The sequence below is a fragment of the Culex pipiens genome, chromosome 2 (assembly GCF_016801865.2).
Source record: "Culex pipiens pallens isolate TS chromosome 2, TS_CPP_V2, whole genome shotgun sequence".
Lineage (NCBI taxonomy): Eukaryota > Metazoa > Arthropoda > Insecta > Diptera > Culicidae > Culex > Culex pipiens.
In genome coordinates, this window is record NC_068938.1 from 147,350,359 (window position 1) to 147,368,533 (window position 18,175).

An 18,175-nucleotide genomic window follows, 5' to 3' on the forward strand; every position below is an offset into this window, starting at 1 on the left:
TTTTACCATCGGATTTTTTGCTGTGTAACCCCAGACCCAATGTCACCCCTGAGGACGATACTAATAAAATAAAATTAAATACAATGAAAAGCCACGGTCTTGATTTTCGCTACAAAGATCACAAATCTCTCACAAATCGCCGAATAAATCTTTGCCGACTAGAGCCCACAACCAAACACGAGCGAACACGACTCGCCAGCTGTCAGCGTCTTGGCCAATCGCCTACTCCGTCCGTCGACCCGACTCACAAAAAAAAATTAAAATCAAGGAGGAGAGAATCTAACAAAATACCAGCGCGACGCTCTTTTGGTCTGCACTACTACATTTTGACGTCAATTATAATTTGGCATGGTGGAAAAAAAATATAATTAACAATATAATATAATTATTATAAAATTGTTTTCAAGCAATTACTTCAACGATCAAAACAAACCCGATCACAGACTATTTTGAGTCAGTTTTGAACGACATAGTGCAATCGGTCTCTTGAGCCATTCGCTGTACTACCCGATAAGAGTGAGAGGGAGAGCAAAAGAGAGAGTTTTCAGCAGCGATTGGAATAGATCAGAGCAGTTTTGCGTCGCGTTCGATTTGTGCTCACGAGTGGAAGGGTCTGTTTTGATCAATCAGTACCCCCGATGAAAATTCAATTTTCGAAATTCTAGAGAATTGCCCTACAACATTTTTTGCAATTCAGAAAAACGCTTTTGAATAGATTTTTTCAGTGAAACGCTGTTTTATTTTTTATTTTTGCTTTTTGGGTATTTTTGAATACCTCTGACTCAAAGCTGTTTCACAAACACCCTGAAAGTACAAAACAAAAATTTTGTATAATGAACCGTAAACTGGGGTGACTTTGATAGCCCGGGGTGACTTTGATAGGTTTTTCAAATGCCCGTCAAATTAATATCTAAACATTTTTGAGAATTTTGAGTATGTAAGCATTAAGGGATAGCTTATTATCGAACATATATGCAAAAATGTGACTTTTACATTGGATGTGTCAAAATCAGTGGCCAAATCAAATTTCTATCAATGTCACCCCGGGCTATCAAAGTCACCCCGGGCTATCAAAGTCACCCCAGTTTACGGTACCTTAAAAAAAACTCTAGATTTTATCAATCGTTTCTATGAAAACCTAACTTCAAAACATTCTTAAAACAATACTTGTTCCAACAACAGGAAATTTGAGCAATGTTGCAAAAAACGCTTCCCGATGTGACTATAGTTTAATCAAGGGTTATCCCGCTGGACGTTTGTGCCACCGACACGGAATTCAAAGTGATAGTATGTTGTGTGTAATGATGTAGTATAGTGAGTAGGTATATAAGAAGAAGTAGAAGAAAAAAAAAATTAGCGAGAAGGCAATGAATGACTTCAAAATTCACACGTAGACGACCTTGAATGGAGCTGTTTGTTATTTTTCCTCGTCGTCATCCATCGTCGTCACACACACATCGGACTGAATGCAACTCTTGCCGCTGGTGGATCGTCTCCTATATTTGATTGCAGTGCGCCGCTGACTGCAAGTGTCTCTCGTAATTACGCTAAAGAATTAAAATTTCTCTTGCAAAGCGCGTCATTGTTGTGCTCTCGGGAACCTATATTTATATTCATCGCCACACCAGGTTTTTATGATGAACCACTATCCCCCGGTTGGAAGCAAAATAGAAGAAAATGAAGGAAAATGCAATTTTTATTTTGTGCAGCCACAAGCAACCCAGATATCGTCACCAGCTGATGGTCGAAATCATATCTTGACTTTTTTTTGAAAAGGTCCTATAAACAAATGTAAACATTGAGTGTATCCCGCTTACTCCGATGGACTTTGACATAAGGTGTGAAAGGGATACACTCAATGTTTACATTTGTTTATAGGACCTTATCAAAAAAAAGTCAAGATATGATCTGTCCTGCATATGCTGCTGAACTAACCGCATGATGGCGATGGCATAATTTGACTTTTATAAGGCTTCTGAAGGCTCGTAAGAAGATCAGATTTATTAAAATAGCAAGTACCAATCCACCGTTAAATTTGTAATTATCTCAATATTTTCTAATATTTCGCAATTCTTTTTGAAAACTTAAAAAAAAAATTTTTTAGACGCAAAAATGGTATCTAAAAATTGTTCTAGATCATTACTTTGCCGCAAATTTCAAATCGATCTTAAATCCGTTCTCATGATAAAGATTTTTGAATAATTACATACAATTTTCACTTGGGGGAAATTCTCCGTCAACTCACATGAAACAGAGCCCTCTTCGATTTGCTTGAAATTTAGTCCTAAGGAGTAGCTTTTTTCAATAATTTGCAGCCTAGGTTTGGAAATTTGGTGTCAAAGGGACTTTTATGTAAAATTGGACCCGATTTAATGGCGTAGGGGAAATTCTCGTATGTTTGGCAGGTTAAGCACACGCTCCTAACTCCATCCAATTTGCCGATTTTCACTATTTAAACAACTAATTTGCAAAACTTGCTTGCTCACTTCTCATTGAGCTATTTATCACTCGATTTCAGTTGACACGCTTTTAATTAGCTTTAATTGAATGTCAAAGTTCTGACCTGCCAACATTAGAGGCACGCTGGAATTAGATGCTGTTCCCCTACTCAGAATTGCGAAAAAAACGTATTTTTCATCAAAAAACTAAAAATGCAAAAGCAGTTTCAAAAAATTCTGCCATTTTTTGTTACTCGACTGTAAATTGTTTTGGGACATTCACTGCCGTTCTACGCATAATTTTCCCATGTTCAAAAAAGTGCGACTGTGTTTCTACGCATAATTTTCCCGGTGGTCCCTATTTACCATTTGTGTCTCTAATCACCCCAGTTAGTAGTTTATCACTCTTATTTGTGATCCGCTTGATATACAATATGTAAACAAGACTTAATGCTTAGTAAAACTAATGATTCCGTGAAAGCTAAAACTTGGTGGGACAATTATGCGTAGAAGTGTAACGATGGGAAAAACAGACTTGGTGTTGTTTTTAATGAGTTTCCGAACAGAGTACTAAATTTTATGTGTTTTTCTTGAAATATACGACAAACTAAACTTAAAAATATTAACAAGTCAAAATCGTCCAAAAATGACATGGGACAATTATGCGTAGAACGGCAGTTCATTATATGAGAAGTTTATTGTACTCTTCGAATCTGCAATAACCCAGATGGGTTATTTATTCATTTAGAACATTTTTTTAAATTTTAACATTTCGTGTTTTTTGTAACTTTGCAGGGTTATTTTTTACAGTGTAATAATATTCTACAAAGTTGCAGACAATTTCAAAAGTTTTGATGTATAAACATAAAGGGGGTAGTTATAGCGATTTCACGAAAAAAAGGTTTTGAAAAGTTGGTCGTCGTTGAACTTGGCCGTTCATGGTCACCCGCGAAAGAAACGAACGACAAAACAAAGAGAAACAAAAAAAGTAATTTTTTAAATCCTTTTTTCCTGAAATCGCTCGTGATGGTTACAAGCAAACTTCTTATGTCTATACATCAAAATTTTTGAAATTGTCTTTCCTACAACTTTAAACAGCATTGTTACACTCTTAAAAAATAATCCTGCATAGTTACAAAAAACACGGAATTTTAAAATGAAATTTTTTGTTCTAAACGAAGAATGAGTTATTGCTGATTCTAAAAGAACATTAAATTTCCCTTAAAATTACATGTCTCAAAAAAATTTACAGTTAAGTAACAAACAAATGGCTGAATTTTTAAACCATTTTGTATTTTTTTTTTGATGAAAAATAAGTTTTTTTGAATTCTGAGTAATCAAATGGGGCATCCAATTATACTTAAAATTTTGACACCAAATTTCCATATCATCACCATTTTAGGCTGCAAATTATTGAAAAGCACTTCTTTTTTCGAATGTTAAAAAATGGAAGGGGTCGTACCGCCCCTCCGTCACGAGACTCACGAGATATCGGGGCAACTGCTATGTGAGTTAGTGGAGAATTACCCATGGACAGTTGCACATAGTGTTGTTAAGATGAGATCGGTGTGAGAGCAAAAGAGGTGTTGTTGTGCTGGTAGTCGCAGTCGAAAGAGACCGATTTTATTCAAGAATGTTCTGATGGAAACTCTAAGACGTTACGTCAACTGTTTGACGTAACGTTCGAACAGGGTTGTACACTACAAGTGTATGGATGAACTTAATTGAAATTGCAGTAATCGAATAGAATTCTTAAAGGTGCAACGATGTATAAAATCTTTAATCAGTTATTTAATACCTAACCAAAATTTCAAATGACTCACGGAAACTTTCTCTCCCTTCTCCATTCCAGACCAAAGGCTCGACCTGCGCAAAGCTTCCCACGACGACCCGGACCCGGTCAAGGGCCAAATCATCGTGTCGTTCATGTCGCGCGATGGCACCACCGGTGGCACTCCGCTGGCCATCGTTGGCCCCGCCGGGGATGTCCGCGGGCCGGACAACGACAACGACAACGAGATCCTGAAGGACGAACTCCCAGCTGGTTGGGAGGAACGCCACACGCAGGCGGGCCGGGTGTACTACGTGAACCACGTGACCAAAACGACCCAGTGGAACGCCCCGACGGAACCGGCCAGTGCTGCGGCGGTGGCTGCGATGACCAACGGCGAATCGGTTCCGCCGGGGCCGTCCAAATCGGCGACAAACAACAGCATCAATAGTATTCAGTCTAATGACTCGGGAAGTCGGAGGCACTCGACGGAGATAATGCTCAACAATAGCTCAAACAACAAGGAGAACTGTAACAATGTGGTGAACAAGGACAGGACGAAAGATTTGGAGAATGGGGTTGGGGGGTTAGTGAACGGTGGGCCGGGAAGTGGCCCCGGCGGGGGTGGTGGTGGTGGATCTAGTCGACATGAGGCAAAAAGTCCGGTCAGAATTCGGGACGAAAGCATGCTAATTACGCCAAGCTCGAGCACAAGTCCGTTGAGCGAAAACAACAGTCCGGTGACGCCAAAGGTCCCAGGAGAAATCGCCACTCCGCGGAACTCTGGCGCCCTCGCCGGACTGCCAAACACCCTGGGGTCGCTGTCCATCGATCCGTCCGCAGTGCGAACTCCGACCAGCAATGGCAATATTCCAAACGCGCACTGCACCCCAACCCAACCTAGCAATAGCAGCACAAACGTCGTACCCGCAGGCGGACCAAACTTCCCAGTGCTAAACAGTCCCAGTTCCGGCGCGGCAACGGCAACGCCGACACCATCCCTCAACGGGGTGGTCCTTCTCAACGGAACGGCCAACTCTGCCAACGCCACGCCCCAGCCGCAAGTGCCTTCTTCGTATCTACCGAACGGTGAATCCCCAGCCGGAAGGTCCCAGCCACAGCCCCAGCAGCCAACGCCAACGGCCGGAGGAGCAACGCCGACTGGCAGTGGAGATCCGGCGAGCAGTAGTCGCGAGTCTTCGGCCCAACGAATGAGGCGGTCTTCGCGTGGCGTTGAAGAGCCCTCCTCGAGGCGGAGATCTTCGCGGACGGCACGGCCACCGCTGGTGATGCCGCCACAGAGCAGAGGTAGTGTGCCGGCGGTGCGGCCGGCCGCGGATTTGCCGCCCGGTTATGGTGAGTACTGAATCAGTATAAAACGTAGATTTTATGTATTATTCTTGTGCCTGCTTATTTTCCAGAAATGCGAATAACCCAACAGGGCCAGGTCTACTTCTACCACATACCAACCAAGATGTCCACCTGGCACGATCCGCGGATACCGCGCGACTTCGACACCCAGAACATCGCCCCGGACACGCTCGGTCCGCTTCCCCACGGCTGGGAGCAGCGCAAAACCGCATCCGGCCGGGTGTACTTTGTGGACCACAACAACCGCACGACCCAGTTCACCGATCCCCGGCTCAACGGCCACATTCTGCACGCGATCCGGAAGGTTCCACCGGGAACGCCCCAGCAGGCGTCGCCTGCAGCGGTGTCCACCCCCGGTCCCAGTCCCGCGGCCGCTGGTCCAAGTGGCTGTTCGGCATCGGCGGCCGCCCTCATGGCAGCGCTCTCCGGTGCCGGTCCGCAGGTCTCGAACGGAACTCCCAGTGGTGGCGGTGGTGGTTACCGGCTAGGGTCGGCTGAACCAGCCGGAGCTGCCACCGGAAGTAACGGATTGCCAATGGTAGGAGATTTGGGAGGTTGGTCAGGGGATTTAATGGTTCTAACGTTTGGAATTCATTTTTGCAGGACTCGACGCCTCACCGAACGCCCCCCAGTAACATTCCCGATCTGCCGCAAGGTCTGCTGGACGGTGCCGAGCTGCTGCCCAAGTACCGGCGGGACCTGGTCGGGAAGATCCGGTCGCTGCGCGCCGAGCTGCAAACGCTTCAGCCCCAGTCCGGTCACTGCCGGCTGGAGGTGTCTCGACATGAAATCTTTGAGGAGAGCTACAGGTAATGTCAAGTCAGCCGTATGATCTTTGAACACCTTCCTAACGAACTCCGCGATCTTCTTGCAGACTGATCATGAAAATGCGACAACGAGACATGCGCAAGCGGTTGATGGTGAAGTTCAAGGGCGAGGAAGGTCTGGACTACGGTGGAGTGGCGCGCGAGTGGCTCCATCTGCTGTCCCGGGAGATGCTGAACCCGCAGTACGGACTGTTCCAGTACAGCGGGGACGATCGGTACTCGCTGCAGATCAACCCGGACTCTGGTAAGAGATAATCTCTTCAAGATATGCAAGATCGTGACCCTAACTCGGCGTGTCCTTTTTGCAGGCGTCAACCCGGACCACCTGTCGTACTTCCACTTTGTCGGCCGGATCCTGGGCATCGCGGTGTTCCACAACCACGTGCTGGACGGAGGCTTCACGCTGCCCTTCTACAAGCAGCTGCTCAACAAACCGATCACGCTCAGCGACATCGAGGACGTCGACCCAGAGCTGCACCGCAGCCTGACGTGGATGCTGTAAGAGAGATATTCTAACCTCGTATTCTCCGCCAGAAGATTCTTATAACCCCTTCTCAACTCACCCCAACAGGGAGAACAACATCAACGGCGTGCTGGACTCGACCTTCAGCGTGGAGAACAACAGCTTCGGGGCGCTCAAGGTGCACGAGCTGAAGCCGAACGGGGCGCAGCTGGTCGTGACGGAGGAGAACAAGCGCGAGTACGTGAAGCTGTACGTGAACTACCGATTCATGCGGGGGATCGAGCAGCAGTTTTTGGCGCTGTCGAAGGGTAAGATCGATTGGGTAATTTCAAGAAAATAAAAACGCAAACGGCCATTTTTTTCGAAACAGGCTTTGGCGAGCTGATACCGAGTCACCTGTTGAGGCCGTTCGACGAGCGGGAGCTGGAGCTGGTCGTGGGAGGCATCAGCAAGATTGACGTGATCGACTGGAAGACGCACACGCGGCTGAAGCAGTGCACCCCGGAGACGCCGCAGATCGTCTGGTTCTGGCAGGTTAGTGATGGATATTGTTGTTTACATATAGTATTAGAGTGACTTTAACCGAAATGTTGCCATTTCGATGCCAACATTTCAAAAAGCATCATGTACAAACTAATCGTTTTGAGAAAAACGCATTTGAATGTTGAGCTTCAATTTTCAATTCCCATTTTAATATAAAGGCAAAATAAGATGTTCTAATGATAACAAACGATGAAAAACGTTGCTTTTATTGATAGGGGCAGGGGGGGCAGAATGGCCCGCCTAAGTAAAATGCGCCAAAAACCATGGAAAACATGAAAACTTATGAATTCAGTGTAGTAGACTTATGCTTTGGGATGTTCCCTTCAATGTTGTATACTTGGTTGATGAAATTTTTTAGCTTAAAACAGTTTTTGAGCCACGTTAAAAAAAAGTTTTTTCGACTACTTTTCTAGGGTGCGGGGCAGAATGGGCCACCTTAGAAAACAAGCCATTTCGTCTAATACAACGTTGAAGGGAGATAAGAAATGACTTAAGGTACCTTTCTAACATAGTTTCCATGAAGTTAGACCACTTTCATAAAAATAGTCACTTACCAAAACAAACATTTTTGAAAATAGTGTTAATATGTTGAAAAAGGACTCTATTTTTACAAATAATCATCAAAACAACTAACAAATCAACTAATGTTTCATTAAACTTTATTTGTGAATCTAACAAATGAAATGAAATAATCCATTTAATCCAAATTTCATAACTTTTGATTGTTTTTATAAGGCAGGATAAGGGTGGTCCATTCTGCCCCCAAGTGGATTTTATTTTAACACTTCCACCACCAAGCCTCTAAATGATTTTAAGGTTCCGTTGTTGATTGTATACCTTGGTAGTAACATCTAGTATCGTTATAAGCATTGAGCAAACTTTTTCAAACAATCCAACTTTTTAGAAAGCTTATTTAAAAAACCTCAAAAGAAACAACATTTGCGTGGTTTTTCTAATAAATTTACATTTTTGCTCATAATTCGAAAAATACAATGAATTCAAACGTCGTTTTCGGTATGGTGAAGTTATTGGACGTCCTTTATAAGACCCTTGCCTTACAATTGGTCTAAATCCATTCTAAAGCCCAAAACCAAGGGTGGCCCATTCTGCCCCCCTGGTCCATTCTCCCCCCCCCCCCCCAGCCCCTACTTGATCATCCAAATTCAATAAAACATTATTTCCGTAATTTTATTTGAGAAAAACAAACATAACTTTGAATACAAAGAGACGAGTTGTTCCTTTTAATTCCGCTATATAAGGAACAACTCGTCTCTTTGGGGTCTGTTAAGTCTGTGGTAGCGTGCGGTTTGTCGGTGAGAGCGCGGCAATTTATTTCGCGATTTTATGGTGTAAAACCTTTCGAGGAGCCGCCTATTCTTTGTGTAAAAGCGGCACTGTAATCCATTTTAGTGTTTCCTTGTGGATTTTGCTGAAAAGTTGTCGGATTTTGTGATATTTAGGATAAATTAGTAAAACTTTCAAAGTAGGGGAAATATACCCTTTCTAATCAAACACCTATCTTCGCCATATGGAGAGTTTGATGCTCGATTAAAGCTCCAAAAATACTATTTAGGCACTTACTGGCCAAAAAGATCAAATTTAATGCACTTTTGATCATAATTTCTATTTTGCGAGACCATTTCTCATCATTTTGGTGGCACACACTTCCACACGCAAGATCAGAGGTTAACTGCTTAACGAAAGTCGCCATCAATATCTAACGATTTCAAAGCGCTTAAGATATAAAATTGCTTCCAACTACCGGCAACATGTTCGTTTGCACATTAGTTAGTCACTCACTTGAAAAATAATCCCGAAACATGAAATTATTAGCAAGCGCCATCAAAAAAACAAACGCGCCAAGTCTTTTGACGTATGAATTTTGACGACCCATTCCAATCGAAGGCTGAAGAAAACCGAGCGAGAAGCGAAGGCAAAGAAAGAACAAGCAGCGCTTGTGGTGTTGCCAGGAAACTGTCTCTATAAATGCTACTTTTCGTGAGTGTTCGCTTAAAATTTCATCAATTTTGGCAGCACTAAGCAGACCCAAAGGGACCATCCACAAACCACGTGGACACTTTAGGGGGAGGGGGGGGGGGGGGTAAGCGATTGTCCACGCTCCATACAAAAAAGTTTTTTTTTTGTATGGACAATTGTCCACGACGGGGGGGGGGGGGGTTGAAATTTCCAAAATAGTGTCCACGTGGTTTATGGATGGTCCCAAAAGAGCGTTGGCAGAAAAAAAAGAACTAAGCTGAAAATAGAAAAATGGGCGTGTCCCAAGGCACTCGACTGATAAGAATGCATTTGGGATTTTTTTTTTTAAACGCTTGTAAAAGGAATAGCATAACTTTTAATAAAAGTAAAAATAAACAAAAATGTTCACAAAAAGTTGCTCTACTCGTTGGTTTACTTGGTTTTAGTAAATTGCAAGGAACAATCCAGATTATCCAGCATCATTCAAACACGACCGCTTATTAGGCTTAAAATTGGTATATTTCCCCAACAACACAAATATCTTATTTAAATGTATGAAATGAGAAAATTGTAATTTCTTCGGGAGCGGCCGTGGCTGAATGGTTACGGTTTTCGCTTTGTAAGCGAATGGTTCTGGGTTCGATTCCCATCTGCTCCCAACGAGAAAGTTAAGAACACATAAATTTGAAATGATGAATATGAACGAAAAATCAAAGTCGCTCGAGGTGGGGTTCGATCCCCCGTCCTTTGGGTTGGTAAGCAAAAATGCTAACCACTAGGCCATGACGGCTTGGTGAGCGTGGATTGTAATTAGGAATACTGTTACAGAGAGCGAGTTTGTGGCGCTATAACCACGGCAAATAGTATCCAGGGCATTCGTGGAAATACAATGTCCCATCCCAGAGGGTCCTGGAGTACCAAACCTTCTTAGCATGGTGCTCCCAACGAATACAACCAAATCACGGAGCGTATGGTGGTGTGTCCCCACGCTTCTTCCTCCCCTGTCGATTCAGAATTGTGTTGTTGTTCGAACACTCAGTGCTCAAACTCAACCCAATTACGAGTCATCTCTGCGATACGGCTTTACGCAGTAGGCCTGGCCGGTTTAACGCTTGTGATGTTTCAATTCATTCTAATGCAATGGCGCACTACAAATGTTAATAAATGACAAGAAGAGTGCTAGGCGTCATCTAACCTAAGGCACTCTCCAGGATCCCTTCGAAAGAATGGCTGCGCTAGGGTCTGATTAGATTAGATTAGATTAGAAATGAGAAAATTGTAATTTCTTCATCATTTTCATCAAAAAAATGTGGAAATGAGTACTTCAACTTTCTAATCTGGCTAAAGTGGAAAACTGTAAAATTAGCAAAAACATAGATATTCCATACTTATTTAAATGTTATAACGCTTTATTTTCTTATTGACTTGGGCTCAAACTTATTTTACACTTAGAAACCTTCCACCTCTGGATACGTACTCATGACATTTGGATTATGAATCGTATTGCCTATCGTATGATTCAGGCATAATAAAATGTATTAAAATTTTATGAAAATTTAAGGAATAATATTGAAAAAAATTCTTTTGCAGTTAAATAAAATAATAAAATAATAAAATAAAATTACATGGTTTTCCAATGTCTGTGTCGCCTCTTTTATAATATTTTTATTTTAAATTGTAATGAAAATACCAGTGCATTCAATAAAATACTTTTTTTCATTTTTATAATGTTTGTGAAATTAGGATTTTCTTGAGCCACAAAATGTACAACCACTTTACGACCTCGCTCAATCCTTACACAAAAAGATTCAAGCCTTTTTAAATAAAACTGTCGGGATTTTTTTGTATTTTCTAATATTTAAATGATAAGAAAAGAAAAATCATGAAATTTCAAAAACTTCAGCTAATATTTTTTTCAAGTTAAAAGATTTTTATAACTTAATTTTTTTTAAATAAACCATTTTTCACATTTAGGTCGCAAGCTCATGTGAGCTTGAAATTTGGCCCATCATTCAAAAACTTTGGGCAACCCTGGATGTAAAGTTATTAAAATCATCATTAATCAATAATGGTTTACCAAACGTTAATGACTGTTACCTATACAAAATTATATTAATTTTGAGACGCTTTTGATTTAAATCAAAAATCCTTTCAGTAGCTTGAAGAAGGCAACAACCGGCACATGCTGATTAATTTTAGAGCAGAAATTCGTTAAATTTAATTCAAAACATACCATTTTAGAGAATTCAAAACTGCTCTACTCGGAGCGTTTGGAACGGTATGTCTACGCATCGTTCCTCCTCTGTTTTTTCTGTGAAGTGTGATTCGTTCACAGAATCCCCTCTGAGGTTCACGTAACGCAGTAGGTCTGACCGCTATAACGAGGGTAACACAGCTCGGGGATACTCGAATGCTCAGATCGCGCGCCGGATAAAAAAAGTCAAAGTTGCCACAAACATAACCAGAATGGCGTAGGACTACGTATAGTTTCAATGTGGGCTCTATCTTAGTTTTCAGAAATTTGCTAGTTTTACGAAATTTGTTTATGGATGGGTAATGACATTAGGGGTTTTAAACTGTAGCGTCTTTGATGGAAGGAAGATTATAGCATACTCTTTCTTGAGAAAATTTATTAGGTCGCAAAGCTCATTCTTGGCATCAGGCTGCAACCGGGAGGCGTTCCGTCCAGATGAATGATGAATGCGCGACTTTCATAATCTCAAAGAGATAAATTGTAGGAATTTTTTCAGCCTTTCAACAATTTTTTTTTGTCAGAGGTGACTTTCCTTCATATTTTTTTTTAAAACGGAAAAAGTGAAGATTATCTAAAATATTGACCTAAAAGTGACTATTACTCTGAAACGGCTCCAAAATTTACCACGGGTTTTTTTTTTAAATCACATTAAAAAATCGTTTACTTTGGAACCAGATTTTGCATTATCACGTCAATGACTCAATCGATGCCTTTTCAGTCCCCAAAACTTTGAATTTATTATTAATTCAATAGTGATAAAAAGTTAAATTAAAAAAATGTTTTTTTTTTTGCGTACCAATCTACAACTTTGCCGAAGGCACACATCGATCAGGAAATCCCATCTCAAGATACATTTTCATATATTTATGCATTGTATTACCTGCCTGGAAAATTGTATGGCGACTTGTATGTACAATTGCTTCTTCTGACGCAGGGAACGTGTAGACAAAGTTTCATCAAAATAAAAATAAAATATTCAAATTTGAGCTAAAATGACTAAAAATCCCTCTCTCTCTCTTTCCACAGATCGTCGAATCGTACTCCCCGGAGATGCGCGCCCAGCTGCTCCAGTTCGTGACAGGCTCGTGCCGCGTACCCCTGCAAGGCTTCCGCGCCCTCCAGGGCTCGACCGGTGCCGTCGGGCCGCGGCTCTTCACCATCCACCTGACGGCGGACGCCCCCATCCAGAACCTGCCGAAGGCGCACACCTGCTTCAACCGGATCGACCTGCCCATGTACGACACGTACCAGCTGATGTACGACAAACTGACGCAGGCCGTCGAAGAAACGTGCGGCTTTGCCGTGGAATAAAGCGGTTGGGGCAACTAAATTGGCTGTTTTTTTTTTGTTTTTTAAAGCGAGAGCGAGATTTTCACTCTTTCACTGCGGTTTTAAGAGCGATTAATGGCGAGAGCTCTCCCCGAAAGTGGCAACGAAAAAGAAATTAGAATTTATAGTCGTCGTCCTCGGAACAGGTCTTTAGCTAGATCTTGTCGTGAAACAATCGAGAAGCGAATAATCAAAAACCCCCTGATAAAATTAACTACGCAAGTGTTCTAGAAGGTCGTACAATGTCTTTTTCACTCTTAACAAGCAAAAAATGGCTACAAAATCGAAAATCAAAACATGAAAAAAAACCTTGTTAGTAGTGAATCAAATCTATCAAACTCTAACTCAAATTAATCAAATTTATAGAAGTGACGCGCGACGTCGCAATTGAATAGCTCAAGAATTTTATCCAATGTTTGTAGCGAGATCACACCGGGTTTTTTTTGTACCATCGATAGGGTGTGACAAAAAAGGGAGCGAACCAAACGTTAACACTTTTCATCAACCATTTTTGCTAGGATCGTTTTTTAAAGAAAGAAGAAAGTTGATTTTTTTTTGCATGCAAGAAAGTTTGGAAGTCTCTTTTAGTATTGTCGAAAATTAAAGAAAAAAAAACGAAAACCCGTTTTTATCCAAGTGAGTGATATTTAGAAATTTTCAAATTTGTACCGGAAAATCGAAAATATTACACAAAAAAAAAAACAAATATTGAGATTATTATCTTGTAGTAGTCAAAAGAAAGCGAAGCAGATTGGGAAGAAAGAAAGTTGTAAAAAGCAAAATTGTTCAACGGATTAGGGATTTTAAACGGTCGCATCAAACACAAGCATATTTATTGTAGGTAAAAGTTTCACCAATTTCAAACCAATGTGTATTTTGAGCAACCACCCCCTTTCCTCCTACCGTGGCCGTGTAAATTTATCAACTAATTAACGGGTTAGTGGGTCTAATACTACTTTTGCAAAACGATATTCTTGTTTAAGTTGTTTTTAGAAGCATGTCAGTAAAGAAAGAGGACAGAATCGCAAAGCCAATTAATCGTCCCTTCTGTTATTAAAGCGAAATGATTAACACACACACCCACAAGCTAACTAGTATTAGGTTCCGAATAATCGTTTTAAATAATGTCGTCCCCCCTCTTTGTAAATATACTTAACCAACAATAGAAGTTATGCATTGGACAGTGATTTTTTTCTTTGCGAAATATTGTCTCCTTTTCCGAAAGTTTTTAGCTAGAGAAAAAGAAATATTTGTTCTGAGCGCAGTGGAAGTAGCAGCTGGAAATAGGAGGAACTCTAGAAATTAAACAAACCAGAAAAACGGGGAACGACGGAAAAGTTTTCGAATTAAGTCAAACTGTTGGTCACCATGTAATCGATTGTAGGTAAAACGAAAAAAAAAAATCAAACCATAACGTATATATATATTATTGTAAATTATATTAAACATTTTATACAGTTAACTTTTGCGTGTTAATTTTTGTTTAAAGATATCACATTTTAAGTTGTCTAAAAAGTCAGAAACGTAGTTATAATATCAGGGTCGAATCGAAATCAGCAACATGTTTTTGTTGTTGTCCACTATGGGTCTAGATTTCCAGAAAAGTGTCCACGTGGTTTATGGATGGTTTCTTAGTTGGTTTTTAGTTTTCTGCTATTATGCCAAATCAAGTACATAGGGGAAAGTAGGGCAAGTGTAACAAGTTGAGGAAATGCTCTAATTAAAAACGTAAAAATACTGTCGGATTTTTTGATAATCATCTTATTCCAGGTCTTGGCTAAAACATTGATTGAACAAGTTTCTTTCATTTTTAGAAGAAATAAAAATATTTTACTGAACATTTAATCGATTTTTGGGAAAGAAATTACTTAGGTAATAAATAGTAAATTTTTATAATATCACTATATTTTGCATGGACAATTTTTTTTAGCAATTGTTTCATCAGTTTGTAAGTACTTAATGTATTTATTTCCCAATAAAATATGTTGTTGCAGCAATTCGTATTTTTTTCCATACATAAAATCCATATGATACACTTTTTCCCCACCTGAACAAGATTTTTTAAAAGCTCTCAACAAAAATAACCAAAAGATAAATCATATTTTATAATAGTCAAGGCACGAATTCAAATAAGATGCTCATTTTTCGTGTCTAGAAGCAAATTGTGTAACATTCCAGATTTTCATGGATCTAGACTAAATCGACCCTCCTGAATCCGAATCTGCGTGTTGATTTTCCCGATTCTCAAAGGAAACCGAGATATTCAAGATGGCGTCCAATATGGCGGCTGAATGGAAAAATCGATTTCGACCATTTTAACTTTTTGTATTTTTTTACTTGGCTCAAACTTTGTGGGGGCCTTCCCTATAACCAAAAACTATTATATTATTTATTAACTTTTTTTCACAAAAACTCAATTCCCCAAAATACGTATTTTTTATTTTTGAGATTTTTTGATATGTTTTAGGGGACAAAAACCCGCAACTTTTAAGCCATAGAGAAGTATGGTCAAAAAATCTGCCACCGAGTTATGATTTTTTTTTTAAATAGTTAGGCCGCTGCAAATATTTTTCAAAGTTTATGTTATATTTTTTCAAAAAACTTCTAAATTTAAATTAAAATTTAATTTTTAATCAACCGAAAACCAGTTAAACTCCATTGTCCTGCGTTTATAATAATATTTAGCACGTTTGAAATCTTTTGAAAACATTTACAGTTCCACGAAAAAAAATTTTTTCGCGAAAAATATGTCCGTCAATACATCGATATTTTGAAAACTAATGATTGGAAAAAGCAACTGGACGCGTGTAAAATGCATTTTAATCCTAAGCTTGTAATTTCTATTTTCATATATAGGGGCAGGGGGGGCAGAATGGTCCGCCTAAGTAAAATGCGCCAAAAACCATAGAAAAACATAAAAATTTATGAATTCAGTGTAGTAGGCTTATGCTTTGGGATGTTCCCTTCAATGTTGTATACTTGGTTGATGAAAATTTTTAGCTTAGAACTATTTTTGAGCCACTTTAAAAAAAATGTTTTTTCGACTACTTTTCCAGGGTGCGGGGCAGAATGGACCACCCTGTGGGGCAGAATGGGCCACCTTAGAAAACAAGCCATTTCATATAATACAACGTTGAAGGGAGATAAGAAATGACTTAAGGGACCTTTCTAACATAGATTCCATGAAGTTAGACAACTTTTATAAAAATAGTCACTTAACAAAACAAACATTTTTGAAAATAGTGTTAAAATGTTGAAATAAGACACTATTTTTACAAATAAGCATCAAAACAAGTAAAAAATCAACTAATGTTGCATTAAACGTGATTTGTGAAGCTACAAGGAGTGAAATAATCCATTTAGCTCAAATTTCGTAACTTTTGATTGTTTCTATAATGCAGGAAAAGGGTGGTCCATTCTGCCCCCAAGTGGATTTTAATTTACCACTTCCACCTCCAAGCCTCCAAATGATTTGAAGGTTCCGTTGTTGTTTGTTTACCTTGGTAGTAACCTCTAGTAACATTATAAGCATTGAACAAACTTTTTCAAACAATCATACTTATCAGAAAGCTTATTTAGAAACCTCGAAATAAACAACATTTGCGTGGTTTTGTCAATTATTTACATTTTTGCTCATAATTTGAAAAATACAATGAATTCAAACGTCGTTTTCGGTATGGTGATGTCATTTGACGTCCTTTATAAGAACCTTGCCTTACAGTTGGTCTAAATCCATTCTTAAGCCCAAAACCAAGGGTGGCCCATTCTGCCCCCCTGGTCCATTCTGCCCCCCCTGCCCCTATTTTTTATTTTTTTGGTCGGAGCCAGGGATGCCACATGATTTTTTCAAATGTCTGTAAAAAAGTCTGTGTATGTCTGTGCATTTGTCTAAAATTCAAATATAACAATTCACAGTGTTTGAAATCCATCAGAAATTGCGTTTTTAAGCATTTGAAGACTAACGAAACAAGTTTCGGTTAATATTTATGCAAACTATTGATTTACTGAAGTTTTTCAAAAGTCTGTGCACCTCAAAAAATGTCTGGCTTGAGCCAGACTTTTAAGTCTGTGAAACACAGACAAATCTGTGTATCTGGCATCCCTGGTCGGAGCCGAGGACATATACTTCAAAAAATATTTGCAACGGCCTTTTTGAAAAAAAAAAACGAAATTTCATGCAAAAACTAATTTGATTTAATTTTTTTTTGTAAAATTGAATTAGCAATCGAAAAGTACTTTGCAGATTTTTTGATATAGGGCCCCGTTTTCAAGATATAGGTAGTCACGGAAAGTTGGATTTCAGCGAAATATTTGCAGTTTTTCGATTTTAATAAATAGTGACCAACCTTTTCTTAAAATATATTTTTTTGAAAAGTTCAGAAAATTTGCTATCCAATGGTCATAGAGAAATTAAAGATTGGACCTCTGGTTGCTGAGATACAGCGGCTTAAAGAATAAAAAAACAGGAAAATTGAAGTTTTCTAAGTCTCACCCAAGCAACCCACCATTTTCTAACGTCGATATCTCAGCAATTTATGGTCCGATTTTCAATGTGAAAATATGAAAATTACGTGAAATTTTCTGATCTTTTCGAAAACAATATTTTAAAAATGTTTGAATCAAGACTAACATTTCAAAAGGGCGTAATATTAAATGTTTGACCCTTTTGAAATGTTAGTCTTTATTGAACAAATTTTAAAAATATTGTTTCCGAAAAGATCGAAAAATTGCACGTATGAGAATGGATGATAATTCATCCTTAAAATCTTTTTAAGATTGATTAATTCAACAATATCATGTTAGATTTTCTTTCACTAAGAAAATATTTTTTTTAAATGTATTTTTGCAATTCCGTCGTGAAACTACTTACTTTTCCTGTCATTCTTGAACGACGAAATAGCCTACTTTTCTGTACCAAAAATAACAGAATCGAATAGCAACACTTTTCAAAATAAATGCTGAAAATTTCTACTTTTCAGCATTGAAATGGGTGCTGAAAAGTTGAACTTTTCAGCACTTGTTTCTAAAAGTAACACTTTTCAACATTTTTTTGATTTAAACGATTTATTGACAAAATACATGAAAATTCGACTTAAAATTTCACTCAATGGGTGTTTTTCGAAATTGCAAAAAATGTTGTATGGAACTCGTTGCAAAACTTGATTTTTTCAGCACTCGTCGTATTTATCCAACTCGGTAAAC

The 18,175-nt window shown here is 39.3% G+C and overlaps 1 protein-coding gene across 2 annotated transcripts in view; it reads left to right on the forward strand.

Annotated features, from left to right (window-relative positions):
- The window catches only part of LOC120414865 (E3 ubiquitin-protein ligase SMURF2), an 87,352-nt gene extending 73,315 nt beyond the window's left edge, over nt 1-14,037 (forward strand). For both annotated transcript variants that reach the window (XM_039576183.2, XM_052707810.1), the window contains exons 5-12: nt 4,291-5,565; nt 5,631-6,118; nt 6,184-6,389; nt 6,455-6,651; nt 6,716-6,905; nt 6,979-7,178; nt 7,241-7,404; nt 12,671-14,037. In XM_039576183.2, the coding sequence (XP_039432117.1) occupies nt 4,291-5,565; nt 5,631-6,118; nt 6,184-6,389; nt 6,455-6,651; nt 6,716-6,905; nt 6,979-7,178; nt 7,241-7,404; nt 12,671-12,955 (3,005 nt within the window). In that variant the 3' untranslated portion in view covers nt 12,956-14,037. The remainder of the gene's footprint in view (nt 1-4,290; nt 5,566-5,630; nt 6,119-6,183; nt 6,390-6,454; nt 6,652-6,715; nt 6,906-6,978; nt 7,179-7,240; nt 7,405-12,670) is intronic.
- The last annotated feature ends 4,138 nt before the right edge of the window (nt 14,038-18,175 follow it).